The sequence below is a fragment of the Dendroctonus ponderosae genome, unplaced genomic scaffold, assembly GCF_020466585.1.
Source record: "Dendroctonus ponderosae isolate FM_Combo_2020 unplaced genomic scaffold, Dpon_F_20191213v2 Dpon_F_20191213_8, whole genome shotgun sequence".
In the NCBI taxonomy this organism is placed as follows: domain Eukaryota; kingdom Metazoa; phylum Arthropoda; class Insecta; order Coleoptera; family Curculionidae; genus Dendroctonus; species Dendroctonus ponderosae.
The window spans coordinates 3384549-3403019 of record NW_026019016.1 but is presented as its reverse complement, the minus strand read 5'-3'; the positions used below and the strand labels follow the sequence as shown (position 1 = coordinate 3403019).

The 18471-nt window shown below is 37.9% G+C and overlaps 3 protein-coding genes across 7 annotated transcripts in view; 1 reads left to right on the top strand and 2 right to left on the bottom strand.

The window, feature by feature from the left end:
* Positions 1 to 2210: 2210 nt before the first annotated feature.
* Positions 2211 to 6760, top strand: LOC109546472. Of its 3 annotated transcripts, XM_019917449.2 has the most exons (6): positions 2385 to 3169; positions 3284 to 3431; positions 5311 to 5514; positions 5568 to 5767; positions 5825 to 6066; positions 6120 to 6760. In XM_019917449.2, exons 1-6 carry the CDS (start codon positions 2924 to 2926, stop codon positions 6340 to 6342), a joined length of 1263 nt encoding a protein of 420 aa, XP_019773008.1. In that variant the 5' UTR covers positions 2385 to 2923; the 3' UTR covers positions 6343 to 6760. The 3 variants fall into 3 exon arrangements, with proteins under 3 accessions (XP_019773009.1, XP_019773008.1, XP_019773010.1); XM_019917450.2 differs by lacking the exons at positions 2385 to 3169; positions 3284 to 3431 and adding an exon at positions 2211 to 2366; XM_019917451.2 differs by lacking the exon at positions 3284 to 3431 and having other exon boundaries at positions 3083 to 3169.
* A 419-nt stretch (positions 6761 to 7179) lies between these two features.
* On the bottom strand, positions 7180 to 9391 carry LOC109546471 (V-type proton ATPase subunit d). The gene is made up of 2 exons (XM_019917448.1): positions 9156 to 9391; positions 7180 to 8373 (listed from the first exon to the last, which is right to left on the bottom strand). Exons 1-2 carry the CDS (start codon positions 9274 to 9276, stop codon positions 7448 to 7450), a joined length of 1047 nt encoding a protein of 348 aa, XP_019773007.1. The 5' UTR covers positions 9277 to 9391; the 3' UTR covers positions 7180 to 7447.
* A 1666-nt stretch (positions 9392 to 11057) lies between these two features.
* Positions 11058 to 18471, bottom strand: part of LOC109546463 (ribosomal protein S6 kinase alpha-5) — a 42156-nt gene continuing 34742 nt past the window's right edge. For all 3 annotated transcript variants that reach the window (XM_019917428.2, XM_048669479.1, XM_019917429.2), the window contains 3 exons: positions 15347 to 15488; positions 15107 to 15284; positions 11058 to 14563 (listed from right to left, as the gene is read on the bottom strand). In XM_019917428.2, coding sequence (XP_019772987.2) covers positions 12850 to 14563; positions 15107 to 15284; positions 15347 to 15488 — 2034 coding nt within the window. In that variant the 3' untranslated portion in view covers positions 11058 to 12849. The remainder of the gene's footprint in view (positions 14564 to 15106; positions 15285 to 15346; positions 15489 to 18471) is intronic.

Sequence of the window (18471 nt, the reverse complement as noted above, 5' to 3'; positions counted from 1 at the left end):
GGAAAATTTGAAATTCGGAAATTCTTGTATTATGGGACAGAATTTCGATGGTGCATAACATGCTTGTATCGTCTTATTGGCCATCTTGTGCCAATATAAAAAAACTTTCTTATTAGATATGTCGGATTCCAACAAAACTAAAGTAAGTTCGCGATTTCGAATTTGGAACAGCTTTATGTGTAATAATTTTGAACCTTTCGCAAATTGGATCTTTTTCCAACTTGACCCTTAACCGGTTTTTAGTCGGACAAAACAACCTGATGAGATTTTCAAGGAAGCGTCCAGATTTTCAACTTCCACACTGTTTGATTCATCCTCGATATTCGACCTGAACTATCTAATCATTTAAGAGGTTTAACCGTCATTTTGGTGATTTGCACGCCATTACACAAATTAGTGCAAATCCAGTTAGTCAAAGTTTGATTTGCAATTGAATGCGTCATAAAGGATTCATGAATGTCTGCATGTCATTTCGGCAACGTCGTCAGATCCAAATTGGAGGAATCTTGGGCGGTGTTCCATCATCAGCGACTTATTGCAGGACCGCAAAATCGCTGACAGCATACGGCAGCGACTGCATAAAGCCGATGAATTATTTAAGGGACGCATCARCCGCGAGAGAAGTGCTAAATTTATAAAGAAAATTAGCTGTTTGAAACTCCGGAACGAAGTTYGACTCGAAATAACAGAAAAAAGTTTTTCGAAGTTGGCTTAAATCGGGCTGGTTTAGATATGGCGAGTGGCTCAACGGATGGGATTKAATGCAWCTATTTTCAACACAAGCGTTATGAGTGAGCAAACTATTCTTGWATGCTGTTTTACCGATTTCTCAATGGAATATGATGAGCATAAAAGGCCTCAGAACGATCCAAGAAACACGAGGCGGGAGGGTTTTCTTGTATCCAAAAGTTTTTGTTTATCCGAAAATCCGATTCGATATTTTGGTTTTATAAATTAATTCATAGACTGTGTTCTCCACCGCCCATCGACCGTGAGATCAATRAAACAGGGCCAGAAATAACCAAAGAAGGGATTCATCAGCACCGAAATGCATTAATTAATCGCAGAAAACRAAAGCAAAATCCTAAACTTGATAGTATCATTATTCAATAAGATATTCGTCAAAATACCATYAGATTTGCTATTGTCAACATTCGTAACATTCGGGACAGAAAGGGATTCGTACAAGAAGTGTGAATACCGGATAGATAGCAAGCAATTCGGATTCCGAAACAAACCAGGAACGCGAGAAGCTCTTTTTTGGAGGCTTTCGGAGGAAGAAAATTGCTAAGCGCCATCGAAGAGAAGAGAGTTCAATACTTGGGCCATGTGTTGAGAGAAGAAAACTACGAATTTATTCAACTCATGCCAGAAGGCAAAGAACAGGGTAAAATGTCAGTAGGAAGGCACCAGAATTAATGGTTGAAAGATGAGGAGGTGACCGCTCATCCAAGTTTTCAACGGTAAAATTGCCATTTGGATCGCAAACTTTCGGAAGGAGAGGGAAGATTACATTAAAGGGTTTGGCTCAGTTAGTGTCGATTACCTGCTGATGTTGCTTGAGAAAATACATATTTTTTAGAAGCCTAGAAGCTTAAATAGAAGCTTGGCTGAACATCGAACTCTCTAGAAGATTAGAGCATACGAAAAAGTAAATACCTTAACATATGCTGACGCTTCTTCACAGGAACATGTATTGTGCATCAAATTAACGAGTCATTTTTTTAACATCTGTACATGTGACTTTCTGAGGCATCATTTTAAGATACAATCGCCCACTTTTACCATCACACCGTTCTTGCATCTGCTATCTGATGGAAAACCGGTTCGCAAGGTTTTAATTTCCAAACGTTAAAAGACAGACCACATATCTGAAGAGCGGTCTCTCATTAACGCCCATTCTTGCGTTTTTTTGACTTTTTCATACATAAACTGGGCGCAAATACATTTTGAATGCCAAGCGCCTAATCACGTCTTATTGACGGCTCCCACGAACCAAACCGTCACATGGACGTATCTCTGAACACTATGACGTGATAGTCAGCTAATCTGACGAATCAAGTAAATTGTGCTTGCACTAGTCCTGCCACTGGTTGCATGGAACAAGCCTTAATAGCGAGTGCACTCGTATATGAAAGAAAAGCGCATGCGGTCAATGTAAAGCGCCTCGAACGAACACCGACCCGAGCCGATCCGCTAGTCGATTCGAATCGTGCTAGTGAGTGGGTCTGTTGTCCTGCTGTCCTTTGTTTGGTCCGGCGTCCTGCTAGCGCCTTAGCTACAGCTTATCGATCGGATAGCTGAGTGCAACCGGCAGACACGCTGGTTTGGTTGCCATTTAATTCGCAACGTGGCGAAGCTTGCAGGTAATTTTTAAGGCTTACTGGCATTGAGGCAAGACTACAACAGTGTTGAAATGCGCAATGAGATTGGGTGGATCAGTTAAAGAGCTTTAGCTCCATTGGATGGAGAAGCAAAGGAAAGGACATTGCTCGGATGAGCTTTTGCCGGCTAACGGACAACTTTTTTTGTTGGATGGAGAAAATTTTTCCAGATATCAACGATGACTAAAATTAGATAATTGAGTTACTAATTCGTGTTTTAAAAAATATATTTTGCACGCCAGTGTTCCACAAAGTTACATCGTTGACTATGCCAACTGTCGGAAGCAAAAACTGAGTTTTTCGATGTCCGAAAATTCTAAATAAAAGGGATTTTTTCGCGGCTTGAGCGGGCAAATAATGGGGTTGTTGCACATTTTTTCTTTCATATAACTGAGTAGTATCTAGTCGTACCAAATCTATCCGCAATCAAAGTTTATACTTACACAGAGCGCGCCGAATCGACGAGTATTGGCTTATCGTAATGTGACGTCACGAAGCAGCATTGTGCTCCGCCACATTCAGCGCTTATACGTGTTTCCATGCTCTCACGTGAATATCGTGTGTTGGTGGTTTGCGCTTGTTTCTCAATTATCGAAAGTAAAATGGCGTATAAGTACTGTATGGTGCCACAGTGTACAAGTACCACTACGTCTACACCAGGAAAAGCATTTATTAAAGTGCCATTAAACGAAAAGAAACGGAAATTGTGGTTGGAAGCAGCGCGGCGACACTGCACCGATCGTTCTGCAAAAAGTAACATTTATGCCTGTGAGGATCATTTCGATGTAAGTTCGCATAGAAGCAATCTTATTTATCGGGTTCTTAACGCGGTGCGTTCGTTAGATTTAGGTTTCACCTTTGTTTCATTATGTGCAATTTTTGTTTATTGTATTTCACAGCTTGAAAATGACATGGAAAATTTTATGGAGTGGAAAATGATGGGAGTACAGAAAAGAATGAAAAAAGATGTTGTTCCACATAAATTTGCGTGCCAAAAAGACAGAAATCGCAGTAGTGACGCTCCTGTACGAGCCGTTGTTTTGCAAAGTAATAGACATTATTAATTATTAACATATAAATGACGCTTTAGATGCATTCAGACCCTGAAGAGGAGACATTTCACTAATAGGAACAAGCAAAAGATGTTTCAAGAATCGAAAACTTAGTTGTAGTCAGGGGGGGTTCCAGCTTTAAAGTCAAGGGGGGGTTATGTAGAAAAAATACAGTCTTCTGTTGTCTATGAAATTAGAAAAATGATCGTCGTTTTGTGCATGGTGGCGCAAGATTATTACAAAATTTCGTGTTTTCCGTCATGTTTCTCGGAAGCAAAATGAGCAAGATGATGTTTTTACATCATTCCAGAGATAACTAAATGGCTTTTATTTGAAGTTTCTCAAGAACCATTTGAGCCACAGAATTCGTTTTGGCATCGTTGGATAGAGAATTGAAAAGTCGATTCAGTTGTAACAACGTTAGTGAGGAAGTTCGAGTAGTTTTGACCCAGAAAGCGAAATTTGAATATCAAACACTTAGGTTCAAGATTATGCCAAAATTTCATGTTTTCCGTCCCGTTTTTGCTCACATCTCGGACGCAAAATGAGCAAGAACGCTCATTTGTACATCATTCTAGAGAGAAGTAACTGGCCTTTTTCGAAAGTGAACCATCGATAAGGAAATGCTGGCAGTTTTCTCAAAAAATGCTTGAATTCAAGAAGTTTTAGGTTTGCGTGGTATTTTTTGAGTTGCAAAATCCACTTGAACATGACGCTGCTTTTTTCGAAGTGTCTCAAGAACCATTAGAGCCACAGAAATCGTTTTGGCATCGTTGGATAGAGAATTGAAAACTCGATTCAGTCGTAACAACGTGAGTGAGGAAATTCGAGTAGTTTTGACCCGAAATTTGAGTATCAGACACTTGGATGCAAGATTATGCCAAAATGCCATGTTTTCCGTGCAATTTTTGCTCATTTCTCGGAGGCAAAATGAGCAAGAACGCTCATTTGTACATCATTCTAAACAGAAATAAATGGCCTTTTTAGAAAGTGGACCATGGATGGGGAAATGTTGGCAGTTTTCTCAAAAAAGGCTTGGATTTAAGAAGTTTTAGATTGCATTATCTCCCATAAAAGAAAATCGGATACCAAAAAGTTATACTCCTCATCAGAGTCAAGTTTAACGAGTGAAATATCAGGGAACGTATCAGAATTCTCAGGCAGTTTGTCTGAGAGTTCACTCATTTTTTGAGAAGCACACTTTTATCAAAATTTAAAATAATCCAAGATTATACCTGGGTATGAATAAAGACGCTTTAGTTATAATTAACCTACTTAGAGATACTACAAAATTGGATTTTGCAATATTTATCTCTATTTTGCTGAATTAGGTGATGGTTTTGGATTTTCATATACGCGGAGGTCGCAGGTCCCGCCAAAAGCAATAAATTTTTCTTTTTCTCAAAATAGTTTGTCCGCTTAAGACGCGGAAAAAAATCCCTTTTATGTCGAGAGCAAACCTAACGGTCAACTAACCAGTGAAAATGCTAGCGACTGCATGAGATCAGTCACGCTCTTTGATTCTTACAAAGTTCTGCTTTTTTTCGTTTGATTCAGTTTTGGCCGACTTAAGTTTATTTTAGTTGGTTATTTATCCTGCACAATTAGCAGTGCTTTCTTTTAATTTAGATGAATTTGCAAAAACTGTACCGTACCGTACGTAATAAAGAAAAGAAGCATTAAGCGGCATTTGCTGAAATTTCGAACAGTTCAAGAATTTAAAAAAATAAGTGAAAACCGCAGCAATTGCGATAGGTAAATCACAGATCGTAGCCAAAAATTAATCATCACAGTTTCACAAGTGAAATTTTTTTAGGAATTTTAATCAATTTTTTGTATAAAAAACCGCCGCATTATTTACGCGTGTTTTTTAGACTCTTCACTCGCTATCAATACATCAAATTCTGCGAAATTGGAAATGGCTTCGGGCAAAAAATGGCGAGAATCGGACACCATCAAGTTTGTGGAACTATACGAGAAGGAGGAGTGCTTATGGAACTTTCGACACCCGGTTTACAAGCACCGCAATGCCAGAGATAAAGCCATCCAGAACATCATCAAGGAAATGAACCTACCTGGTTAGACATAGTTATAAAAAATTGAAGATTCTCTACCTACGGAAATTTTGCAGATTTTGGTGTAAACGAGCTGAAGAACAAAATAAAGAACATTCGAAGCACCTATCAGCAAGAGGTCAATAAAATCAAGCGATCCAAACAGATGTTTGTTGGGGATGTGATGGAGGAATACAAAACTAACCTGGCCTGGTTTCCAATTGCTGATCGCTTTTTAGGTGCAGTCATTAATGGCACCAAAAATTATGCCAGTAAGGTGAGGTTTACAACTAAAAAACCAATACAAAAAAGGCAAATGAATAAACAATTGCAGGGTGATGACGACGAATCGTCATTTTTACAACCCAATCCATCCGCCTTGTGCGGTCTAGTCGAAACAGAGCTGAGCAATGGATGTGTTGCGGATCCTCCCGAACCAATTTCCTCTTACAACATCTCCATTGACCAGATTAAGGAAGAAGTTGATATTGATGACTACAACATCTCGCAACCCTTAGCGCCAAAGAAGCGTAAAATGAGCAATCATCTGGTGTTTGAACCTCTTAAAGAAGCAAAGTAGGGTGTGGTTTACTCACTAATTTCTCAATGAGAAAATTTGCGGGTTTTAGGGCCGATTCTATAGAGGTGTTCCCGAAAACAACCCCTATAGACGAAGGCCAAAAAGACGAATGGTACTATTTCACGAACAACGTTGCCTGCCAGTTGAAGACATTGCCGCTAGAAAGAGCGCTGAAGTGCCAGAAGAAGATCGTTGATATATTGACTGAAGAACGGATAGACTACATAGTTAAGCAAAAACTTGACGCTTCTAATAGTCCAAACTCTACCTGACCAAGGGTTTGAATGAGGCGATCAGAAAAGTGAAGATTCAAACATTTTCCAATAAGAATCGTGATAGGAATATTATATTGTTGATAATTGTAATTTGTTCCTCTTGTTATTTATTTTATCAGTGTGTGTGTGTGTGTCTGGGTTAAATTAACACTTTGTACAATGACACTGTTAATTGTTCTGTGTACAGGCGGCTCTTTTTTCGACACTTTTATAGGGTATCTACGTAAGTGTTAGTGCGTAATGATTTGTTAAGTATTTGTAAATACTTCTGCAATTTGTATAAAAAAACCCTAAGTTGATCTCAATTTTTTTCATGTCTATTGTCGCTTTTAGGGTAATTTTAGTAGATATTTTTGAATTTAAGCCGGTTTGATGTCGAAATCTGCAATATTTTTCATAAAATATTTGAATAAAATGCAGAGTTGTTTTTTCTCCTCCTTCGTCCTTTGCTAACATATTGATAATTAAAGTCTCTTATTCCTCATGATTATAATCATGAGTAACTTCTATTCGCGTTTTACGTAATTTCGAGTAAGTTCACATTAGTTGAAAACATTTTTTTTATTTAATAATTTTTATCACAAAACATGTATTGTTGTTAAGGTGCGGTAAAATTTAATTTAAATAGTCCAAGCGGCTTCCGCAACATTAATAAATATACATTTTTTAATTAAAACGTCAACACCCTGTAGATCGGAAACTAAGCATTTCCGGAACATGGTTTTATAACGAAGTATATAAAAAAAGCAAATTTTGATGCACTATCACCTCCTGCAAGAAATTCATCTACTTACCAAACACCCTGTATATTGTTATCGGTAAAAAACAACAGTGAACTATCCTTTGTGTATAATATCAACATCTAGTAACAGCAAAACATAAATATACAATGAATTGATAAACAATAAAATTACAATAGTAAATCTGATTGTAAATAAACTGAAGAAAATGTGTTGCAATCTTAAAATAAAGTTCAATTGGTACAATAGAATACTTACAATACTTGTTCCGAATACAATTTTCTCAATTAAAAATCTTATTTGATAATTTTATCTACATATTTGTGGAATGGAAATATCGGGTAAAGATGAGTTTGTTTGACTTAGAAGATATTGATGTAGTTATCAATTTTGGTTCGGTGCTTTTGGGCGACGCATTCGGCAATCCAGACGATATTGCGGCATTCCTGTTCCTTCAGCTTCAAGTAGGAATAGAATACACCAAAATGAAACTGCTGCATAAAGGCGTTGATATTCAGACGCACTTCGTACTCAAAAAACTTGTCCTCCAAGGTTTTATCTCCCGGATTATTTCCAGCTCCTTCAAACAGCTTTTGGTACTCTGCATAGTATTCGGCAACAGCCTTAACTTGATCATAGTCCTCGGCTCTTGCTAACGCAGCAAGTCCATCGGGATGCAGCCTTCCGCAGCGAGGATACAGCTTAGCTCTATCGTCTTTAGACAATTCCGTTCCGAAGGAATTAATGGTGATAATAATAGCTCGGCGATCAGCTTCAAACTGCAGGATTTCACACATCGACTCAGCAGTGGTGCCCCCGATGGCTTTGCAGAAGTCATAAAAAGATTCCAAATATGCTTTGTACAGAGTGTTACGGATGATCTCAATGTTCATCTCATCCAAATCCTGCTCGGAAATGCAATCGACGAAAAACGGGGCCAAAGGAGTATCCACCAGCACTGCGTTATACAGCTCGGCTGGTGTTGATGCCACATGAATGGCCTCCATCTGCTCAAAACTGCCAAGAGGATGGCATTTGGGAATCAGCTCCCCAATAGGCCTTTGATGCAGCGTTCCAGTGATTAGCAAAATAATATTGTCAATCATGTAACTGTAAGTGATAAAATCCAGGAACGTGGAAAGTGGCTCCACTGCTTGGTTCCTCATGTGCTCAAATTCAATCACCAGTTTCTCGCGAAGTTTATCGTCGATGGTGGAAACGGCCAACGGTGATGGCTCATTTGCCAGAAATGTACCATAGTCTGTGCTTTGAAGATGGAGCTTCAGATCTGTAATAGAAAAGAGTTTATTAAACCTGATTCTCCATTATATAAGAGGTACGGAAAAATATGTGTACGAGAAAAATCGATATGATTTCTCAAAGAATGAAGCAAATTTGCGACATTTGTGTAAACTCCCGGACATTTTCAACTTGGAATATTATGTTCTTATAAAATGTATCTGTAAAAAACAATGCGGCAAATCTTTATGAGAATTGCAGCGTATTTGTCGCCTTCAAACCTTAAAAAGCTGAACTCCCCTACGAAGTTACCTTCGTGTATTGTTAATATTTACTATATTAGATGTATTGCTAGATTATAGTGTAGGTACTTAACAGAAATCGAAACATACATATTTAGAACCTATTTAGGGTCTTTTAATTAACAGGTCTTCTCCTTGCTTAACTCAGCCTAATAAATAGCTTCCGAACATGCTCCCACTTGCATAGGTTTGATTTGTGTTCCCTTTTTTATGTATGCATATAAACCTGCGGGTCCCATGACTGAATACGTGGATAATCAGGGTTAAAGCATGTGACTATCCATAAAAGATAACGTGAAACAGGGTGTAGTGGCCTTATGGGGTTGGAATATCGCATAGACATAGACAACATAAACACTGGTGTTGAGTGCCCTTAAACCCCTACTGCTTTATTTTCAATCTGTGGTTCCTGGCAGGTTTTCAATTTTGAAGGTAAAAAGCTCCCAGACAAGCAACCTTGATTTTAAAATCACCAATTGCTAATGAGGCAAACGGCCTTAACGAAGGAAAATGAGCCAATTGGACTTACCTTCCAAAGATTCGCACTGCACCAAATTGAGATAATCAGCATGTTTGAGGATCCCGCACTTGAATCCTCTGCACAAACCCTCCAAATAGCCATTGTCGATATTGAAAAGGCAGCCTTTCATCCTGTTGCTGTGTGGTTTCGAATTGAAAACGGGGCCCAAAAATCTATACACCTCGCCCGAGCGTCATATGATTTTGACAATCCTTGGCAGATCATGTGATTGTCATGTGCAGTTTTTCTAACTTTAAAGCGGGTTATTTGAGGAAGTTCTTTAAGATGGCGGCACTATCTTCGATCGTCGAAATTTGTGCTTTTTGAAGGCGTTTTAGGTTAAGAGAGTTTCAAGACCCTTTTAAATTACAAAATGTTCAATTGTCTAACTTAAATGCTACGAATGCACGAAATTGAACGCTTTTCAGACCCAAAAGCCACTCAAGGGACCGGTAATGAAAGAAAAAAAGGAATCTTTTTTGTCTTGACGGAAAACTGACAAGGGACACAGATGGCTACATTTCTCTGTCTTTAGCAGCACTCGCGCAAGTTCAAATATGACATTAGTTGCATAAAAATTGTGTTTTTTACGTGTCCAACAAACTTTCGTGTTACAATCACGCAATATTTTGTGTTAAAAGTCACAATTAATCAGATCATTAATAACTTCGAATATATCATATTCAAAGATTATCCGTTATCGAGCTTGCATTCACGGTTTTTTCGCTTGTGAATTAAGCAATTGATGTAACTATGCTAAATTACGTGCGTTTAAGTGAGTTTCAGAATATACTCATAATGCTTTTCTTTCACTTAACTTTCAACAGCAATGAAAGACATTGATTAATGTCCCCGACTTCCTGATGACGATATAAATGTTCGAAACGCACGCACCTAATGTAGCTCACAGCGTCTTAGTTAACCATTCACAAAATTCCGACGTAAGATATCCAAAAAACACCCTCAAACTTTGCAAGCCCTACAATTATCAGTCACGTATCTGCCGGTTTCTTGGTTGAAAAAAATTTCAACCGCAAACACTTTGTTTCCACGATACCTTGTTTTAGAAAAATTAGAAATATTTAATCTCTACGGATTATTTTTTAGGATATTCCGGTTAAATGTAGGTATAATCTTGATTTCCCATTGGAGTCTGTACATAACGCAATGTGTGAAGTCATGTACAATGCTTTTTTAAGCACAATGCGCCCTTTTACCAGCTCGATTTATGCGTAGAGCGAACACCTTGGAAAATTTCAAAACTTTCTTGTCGCTTGCATTTTCTTCTGAGCTGCCCCCGTTTTAGCGTTTGTAAAAGAGGCAATTAATGCATGCGTATTATGTAACATAATTTTAAGAACGACTCTAGAGGTTTGTGGCTTATCACATATAGAATTAGGGGCACTGTAAAAACTGTGAGTGCTCCGAAAACACATTCACATTAACCACTTCTTCATTAGGAAAACTCCCGACCTTTCGACTTTATTTTGAGTCATCTTAAGAGCTAAACAGAAGTTTGAATATCCGTGACCGAATGAAAGAGAACCGGACCTTCGCCAAAAACTGGCAAAAATAATTCTAAGCGTATTGTTATAAAATGCATTAAAAAGTCTGTCTCGAGAATGAAAGAGAAAACTGAAAAATGCATATATTTCGCAAACGGTAGGGAATATCTGAAACGTCCTAAGAACCATTTTGTTAGGACGTTTTGAGATTTATTGTTGGTTTCTTAGACTTTGGTGTATTGAAAGCTTTTAACAAAATCTCCGATTCCGAATTGTTGTTCCCATCAAAAATTACTTACCAGTGGTAAAACCTAGAGCAAAAAGTTGGAATATGTGCTTTTCCCAAAACTTTGCCTCAAAGTGTACAGCGTTCAAAAAATACAGGAAATGAAAACAAATCAACCGATTTCAAAGGATCAAAAAGTAGTTTAATTTACTAAACACAGGGCCGCATTAACATTGTTTTACAACCAAAATCCGCCGTCATGCGACAGATCCACGATAACAAAAATAACAAGGCACTGTCCAATTTTTTTGGTCTATTCTCTTATTTCTACTTATCTAATTCTTTGTATCTATAAAATAAATATTTTATTATTTATTAGTTGAAACAAACCGTTTTCCACATTTAGAAATTAAACTAATTTATTTTCTCGGTACAAAATTAACTACTAGAACAGATATATGGTCGTTTGGAGAATTGAAGCATAATAAAATAATTATTTGGCATAGCGTCTCTGGTGGAGACTAAAAAGTTTTTCCCAAAACGACAATATTTGGTAATTATCGTACGATATAAATATATAAGGGTTTTCCTGAGTGCAACACATAAAATTATATTGAGACAAAAATTAAATTTATGATTGGCCTAGTATATATTCACATGAAATTGACTATAGATCAGTATTATGATTGGTTCGCCATTTAGAAACCTCTTAATTTACTTAAGTAACAAGTTCTTTAGTCGGTTGCAAAAATAAGGAGCTACAGTTAGTGAGCAAAAATTCAAACCATATAAGTATACTTGAGATCACAGCAAATAGTCTTTAAAAACAAGATTATTTACGGACAATAGATTTTGCATGATTGTATCTTCATAATACTGATTTGTTCGAAAACCGACTTCTACACACAACGTGAATGCATTGTCTCGAAAAGCTTCATATTGCAACCGCCTTAAACATTTGCAAACTTCAACAGCAACAGTTGTTAAATCTGATCATACTGAATCTACTGAGTTTAGTTTATATACAATTAATTAGTACCTATGCATCCTTACAATTTACGTATATTTACATATTTTTTTTTTGGTAAATGTATATTTTAACAAGTTTTCTGGTCAAGTGCACTTTTCAAGTAAAAAATACGAACTCTTCACGAACGAGTCCTGGTTTAAAACATTGCATTTTTATTTGAATTTTCCGGTTAAATCATTGCAAGTTCACTTGCCACTACCCGTTTATAAAGTCTAGGGTAGGTATTGCCGAAGTAAAATCCAAATATAAAATGTACGATTTTCACCTGCTATGTACTGCTATCACATTTATCAATTTGCAATTTTGATTAATTTAGTAATCCAACATCGGGCAAAATAGTCAATCGACGAGATTTCGGTTGCGTTTTGTAAGCGAAATTATCAGCAGACCAAATTTCATTTACACATCATATTACGTAATTATAAAATTCACAATTATACATTTTTTGTTGACATTTTATAAACATGCTTACTGCCATCGTTACAGTAGATTAGTAACTAAAGTTCACAATTCTAGGAAAATTTATTTAAGTCCATGGATGGTCTAATTGTAAGATTTATCAATTAGGCAATAAACAAGTATAAAAAAGTTGCATAAAACTAAATATAAATGACGAAAACGTTTCCTCTCAGCTGTAACATATTATTTGTAAGCATGCCATCAGAGTATATTGTTCATCAGTTATTTATAGAAAAACAAGAAATAGTTGATAAAAGTTGCAAAACTTGTACCTCTATTTCCTATACATCATAAAATTCGAGCAAAATCTCATTTTTCAATTGCACTGCTTCATAATAACTCAAATTTTACCATCTTCTTTCGTAAACAAAAAAAAAGTAAATTGTCAATGTTAAAAACACTGAAATAAGTTTTCCTAATGTTACAAAACGTATCCTCAAATCTTTAGTCAATGAAATATTGTTTTCGACAATTTAATTTTATTTACTTAGCGGTTTCGTTTCTTGGATTACCAGATACAGCCGTTTTGCGCACTTTCGTGCAGGAAATGAGTTCCTGAGACGCTCTAGCCTTTCGCTTTCTGGTGCTGTTCGGGAGCGAGATGAACACTGATGGATCGCAGTCGATTTCCAGTCTTCGACAAAGGATTCTTTCGCTTTGCCTGATTGGGGTGCACCCCACTAGGTTCCTTCTTCTTCTCTCATGTCTATAAGAAATTACGGAGCTCCTCCCAGATATAGGAATGCTACTGGAATCGGACGATATTTCTCTTACGCTATTATCGCTGCTCACTTCAGGATTAGAAAATCGCGATTCGTCCCCTGAGCTAATTCCGCCTGAGCTAGTACCGGCTGAGCTAATGCCACTGGTGGTACCGTTAGTTGAGGATATATCAGTCTTATTAGAAGATGAAGTCGAATTAGTTCCGGTGTAACTATTCTTCATTCTGCGTCTTTGGGCCAATTTAGCGCTGCGCACTTCTTGCAATCGGAAGCCTTCTCGTTCGGCCTGATGGAAGGCAGTGAAGGTAGTCTGCAAAGTCCTTTCGGTGCTAGTTCTTGCTGAAAGGATGTCTGGTGTTCTCAGTACATTTTCAAGAGCCCCGTCGCTGCCCTGCACCCAGTGATTGTTTTGTAGATCGATCATTCGGAGCCTATCACTAGGCTTAACGGTTAACAAGCCGGCTACCACATTCTTAGCATCTTGCGATACATCATCCCATGCGGAAGAGTCAAAACTGAATTGTCCCCGTTTGATTCTATTCATTATTGAGCTGACAGTTTCTTCGTCCGATCTGGCGTGGAACGGGACTTTTCCGGAAAGCATCGTGTAGAGGATCACCCCCAAGCTCCACAAATCGCAGGTTTCATCATAACCCTCCGGATCGCCTCTTAACACTTCGGGAGCAGCATAACCCAAAGTGAAACAAACTGTTCGTTGGGGTTCCTGTTCGGTTTTCAATCGGGCAAAGCCAAAGTCGATTATCTTAATTTCAGCGTCATCAGCTGTTGAAGTGAAAACCAAGTTTTCGGGCTTTAGGTCTCGATGGACCACCCTGCGCTCATGCATAAAACTGAGAGCGGATACGAGCTTTTTAATAATAACGGAAGCTTCGCTTTCCAAAAATCTAGTTTTGTTTCGAATTCGATGAAAAAGTTCTCCACCGTTGAGGCATTCCATTACCAAATAGGTTAGGTGATCGTCTTGTATGCAGTCAACTAACTTGACAATATTCGGATGGCCCTGGCATGCTCTTAGTAAGTTGATCTCTTCGGTTAAATTGCGTCCATCAGACGACACGATTTTTACTGCATATTCTATGCCAGTCGACTTCTGCACGCATCTTCGGCAAATCGAAGACGCTCCCTCGCCAAGACACGGTTCGTTTGCATTGATATCATATTTGCTTAGGAATTGCGCCCCATATTGCATATTAAATGTATGCTGACGTAATCGCTCAGCAGGAGGTTCTGCGGGAGACTCTGCAGGTGCCTCTGCAGGTGGTTCTGCAGGACGATCTACATGCCATCGTTGCGGACACACTGGCACTGTCAGTACATTCCTGGCGTATGCGATTGAAGGGGACACGTACGAGTAGCCTCTAAATGCTCTCTGATGGGATGGAGTTTGAGACGGTGAAATAACTGGCTCCATCTTAGTGAATTCTTCACTAAAATTCGACACATCCAATTCTCCCCTACAAAACAAATAACCAATATTAGCACATACATCCCAACATTTCAGCAACTAAGAGAAGTAGTGGCTGTATCTCAGAAACAGACAATTGATCTAAGTTTCTAATGTTATGCCAGCCATCCTCAATAGAGGTTTTTAATAATCAACTCAGTCAAGTCCAGGTTTCTCCTGGTTGACGCTATCAATCGCCTTGGCAAAGTGTAGATGTTACTGTCCAGAAATATGAATCGGTATCGGCAGTATATTTTTCTGGTCAGCCAGGTCGCCTTACTTAACGTGCTTAGACATTTACTTAGCGCATGTGAAAAATTGAAAATAAAAGGGAAACAATAATCCGCACTTAAACTCTGTTCCACAGCAGTCTAGTTCCTTTCAGTCGGTTAAGACAGAGATCTTAAAGAGTGGTTTTCACTATTTTTTTCCAAGAATGCAAGATTTTTAGTTTCTGAGATGCAACCTTTTATACAGAAGGGTTCGTTAGTTTGAGAAAACCTCTTACATCGATTTCCCAAAGACCCTGTATACTCTGATAAATAATACTTACTTAATAATGGGAACAAAAGGCGGACGAATTTCCTTTCTGGCCACTTTCTCCCAGTCCAAACCCTTGAAAAACGCATGTCTTTTCAACTCTAAGGCATCTTCTCCACGACCTCCCAAGCGACGGCGTGGATCTTTTATTAATAGTTCACGGATGAAGTCCGATAAGTCTTTTCCATAAGCTGCAATCACAAGAAAATTGCGTTAGTTTTATTTCATTTTCATGTAAAAACGTAAAACTTACTATGCGGTAAAATGGGAATGGGCTTTCTCATGATTCTGTCGGTAACCTCGGCCTGGGAGTTGCCTTTTCCCTCTACACTGAATGGAGAGGACCCAGTCAGCATTTCAAATGTCAGCACACCTATCGACCACCAATCAGACGTCTGCAAAAAATATAGATTTATAATTCTCTAGATGGACTGTAAACAGATATAAGGCTGTTTAGTAGTTTTCTCATCTAATATTCCGGTGTTTTGAAGCAAATTGATGTTAGTTGGACAGTTGAAACTGAATATGAATATCGTTAACAAGTGATCTTGCCTTGTTATTATTAGACAAAGCGGTGTGGCGACCCGAAATGTTCCATTTAAAAATAGATTCATACAAAAGCATGATTTCCAAATGGCGTGAAAGAGGCAAGCTCCGAGTTTTTTTAATGATCGTGCCTCTACACTGTGTGCCAAATCAAAATTATTTTCTAAAGGTATTATCGTTCCATTTGATCTCGACAGTTTTGAATGTGGCAGAATTTCTCAAGGATAAAATTAAGCGTCATCGATTTTAGATTATTCAGTTTTCTAGGTCGAAAATTACGAATTACGCGTTTATAGCGAGATATTGAGGGCATTGCAGTTTTATTTTGGGAGAACGAAATATTTGTAATCAAGACGTTTATGTATTAATTTATATCAGTTTGATTGAACACGCGAACATATGGGAGAATGCCGAAACATTCACAAGCACAAAGCGAATTATTGAAATTTCCGACACACCCACCCGAGACACCTTGATGGTTGCCTGGAAAAATTCGCATTGCCCATAGTAAACCAGGTGTTTCACGAATAACGGGCATTATCTTAACCAGGTATACGGCCGAAAATAATCTCAGTTCGCGTGATAAACGATAGCTCAAAAATGCTCCCAGTGGCTTTACAGGATACTAGATCTCATTGGAAAATCACTGAATAACAAATTTGCTTTCCTTTAAATTAACGGATTGTCAATTAAAGTGCCCATTGGAATTGCAAGCTTTTAATAACAGAACGTATTATAAACAATACTTTTATGGTAAAACTTAAACATATTTTCAAATGGCTGAACTGCTTGTTGCTGTTCATAAGTGAAATTTCGATATAATGAGTGGTTACTAGTTCAAAAAAGCAGGCCAACAAATATAATATTGAGTCCTCCATGACCTACGAAACTGGTTTATTTGCATTTTGAAAGTACGTATGCACAAATCGATTTTGCGAAGCAACAAGTTACATCGAACTATAAATAAAGCCAAATAAACTTTGCACTTTCGAGTGCCTGATTTAAATAGCCTCTGGCGAATTTAAGGGGGCTTTTTCGGGCTGTGGAACTAAACACTAATGAATTTTCAGATCCGATTGCTTTTCTAAAACAGGTGTAGGAATTTAAGTGTTTTTTGGGTTTTCCGCTTTAATTTATTCGAAAATACTCAATGCATGGATCAGAAAACCAAAAAAATCCCAATTTTAATCATGCCCTGTTCCAGAAAGAGAATGTTTGATTGAATATTTCGAATGATGGTAGTTTCAGTTGGCAGTAATAATTACTCCGCTTGATCAAAAAAAAAGATCAGGTTGATTATTTTTACCATTTGTCTCGTACCTGCGCTAATGAAACATTCGCATTAAAAAATCCAAAAATACTTTAATTTAGTTACAGTTGTTTCGTCACACTACTACGTCTCGAATTACAAATACGCTTGTTTATTTGGTATATGCTATTTTAATTTGTTTATTATGCGATCAGGATGCAAAACATATTTGTCTATTTAACGATCAACAACAATACGAGGCAAAGTGACAAATAGATCAATAAAAGATGGTAAAACCCACAAGCCACCATACTTTAAGATTCTCTAAAACCTCTTTTACAGTAAACAAGAATGAATCCATCATTTGAAACGAGGAACACCGAAATATTAAAGCAAATGCGTAGCAGTGGCGATCAAAAAAATAACGCTAATCAAAATTTAGAAAAAAATCCGCAGTAATTTCTGCTTCTCTGTCTATAAAGTTTCTGTTATTATGATGCCAACCTAAATAGTATTATTCGAAAAGTTATGGAATAACAGGCCAGATTCTCCTGTTTCGTGAATCATGACTAATGTCATGCCACGATAAAAGCCTTTATATCCCCCAGCAAGAGTAACATTCCAGCTTATCAAGCGTACCAAAAAAACCGACAAAACATTGCACGCTGGTTCCCCACCCGAAAGAAATTCTGAGAATGTTTTGATTAGCGTTCCCTTTTCAATATTAGCTCAATACGTATCAGCTGCAACTAAAACGGACTGTCAAGTGCACTGTTAACAATAATAAAACACAATCACGTTTACATAAACGACGCATGTAACTGTTCTTTCAGACATCTTCATACAACGGGTTAATATGGCCGGATAAAAATAGACCTCGAACTGAGGATAAGTAGGTCGCGGAAGAAAGAGAATTTTATTACTACTTCGATTCGATCAGTTACAAAATTCAGAATGTAAAAAGTGCTTCCTCGTTCCTTTTCACCTGGCACACGCCTCCACTAAATGGTACACTGATCCTGCTGCAACGACCTTTACCTGCATCACATGCAATTTATGGCTTACGACCTCATTGTGTAATCGCGAATGACGCAAAGGGTACCCAGGTTCCTCTCCGAGGCTGTCTTGCTCGTATTAGTAAAAAGAGAGTGAGATAAGCGAGTACCATTCGTCCTTGGTTCAAAAGGTGACCCCGTTTCGGTATGGCGGAGTCGGTAAGCTGTGGTACTGTTAAATTGACTTAGACAAGTCGAACATATCGTTTGGATGGTAGAAAACAACGAACCAACTAAAATAGTGTCTTAGTGACTGTTCCCAGTATCCACACTGTGTTGATCAGATTGTCATCAAACCAGAAGTTTCACTTTCTTATTTCGCCTCACAAAAGAGCTCGTCTAAGCTGGTTACTGAACGAATCGACCTCGATTCAGCTCTTTCTTTTTCCATTTAATATCTGAAGACAATTTCACTTTCCTTTCTTCGACGGTCGCTTACTTCATACCTGGTAAAGGACACTGTTAACGGTACTCGATAGTTGGATGAAGTAACTTCGCTTTTGCTCGATTTTGTGCAGGCAAAACGCT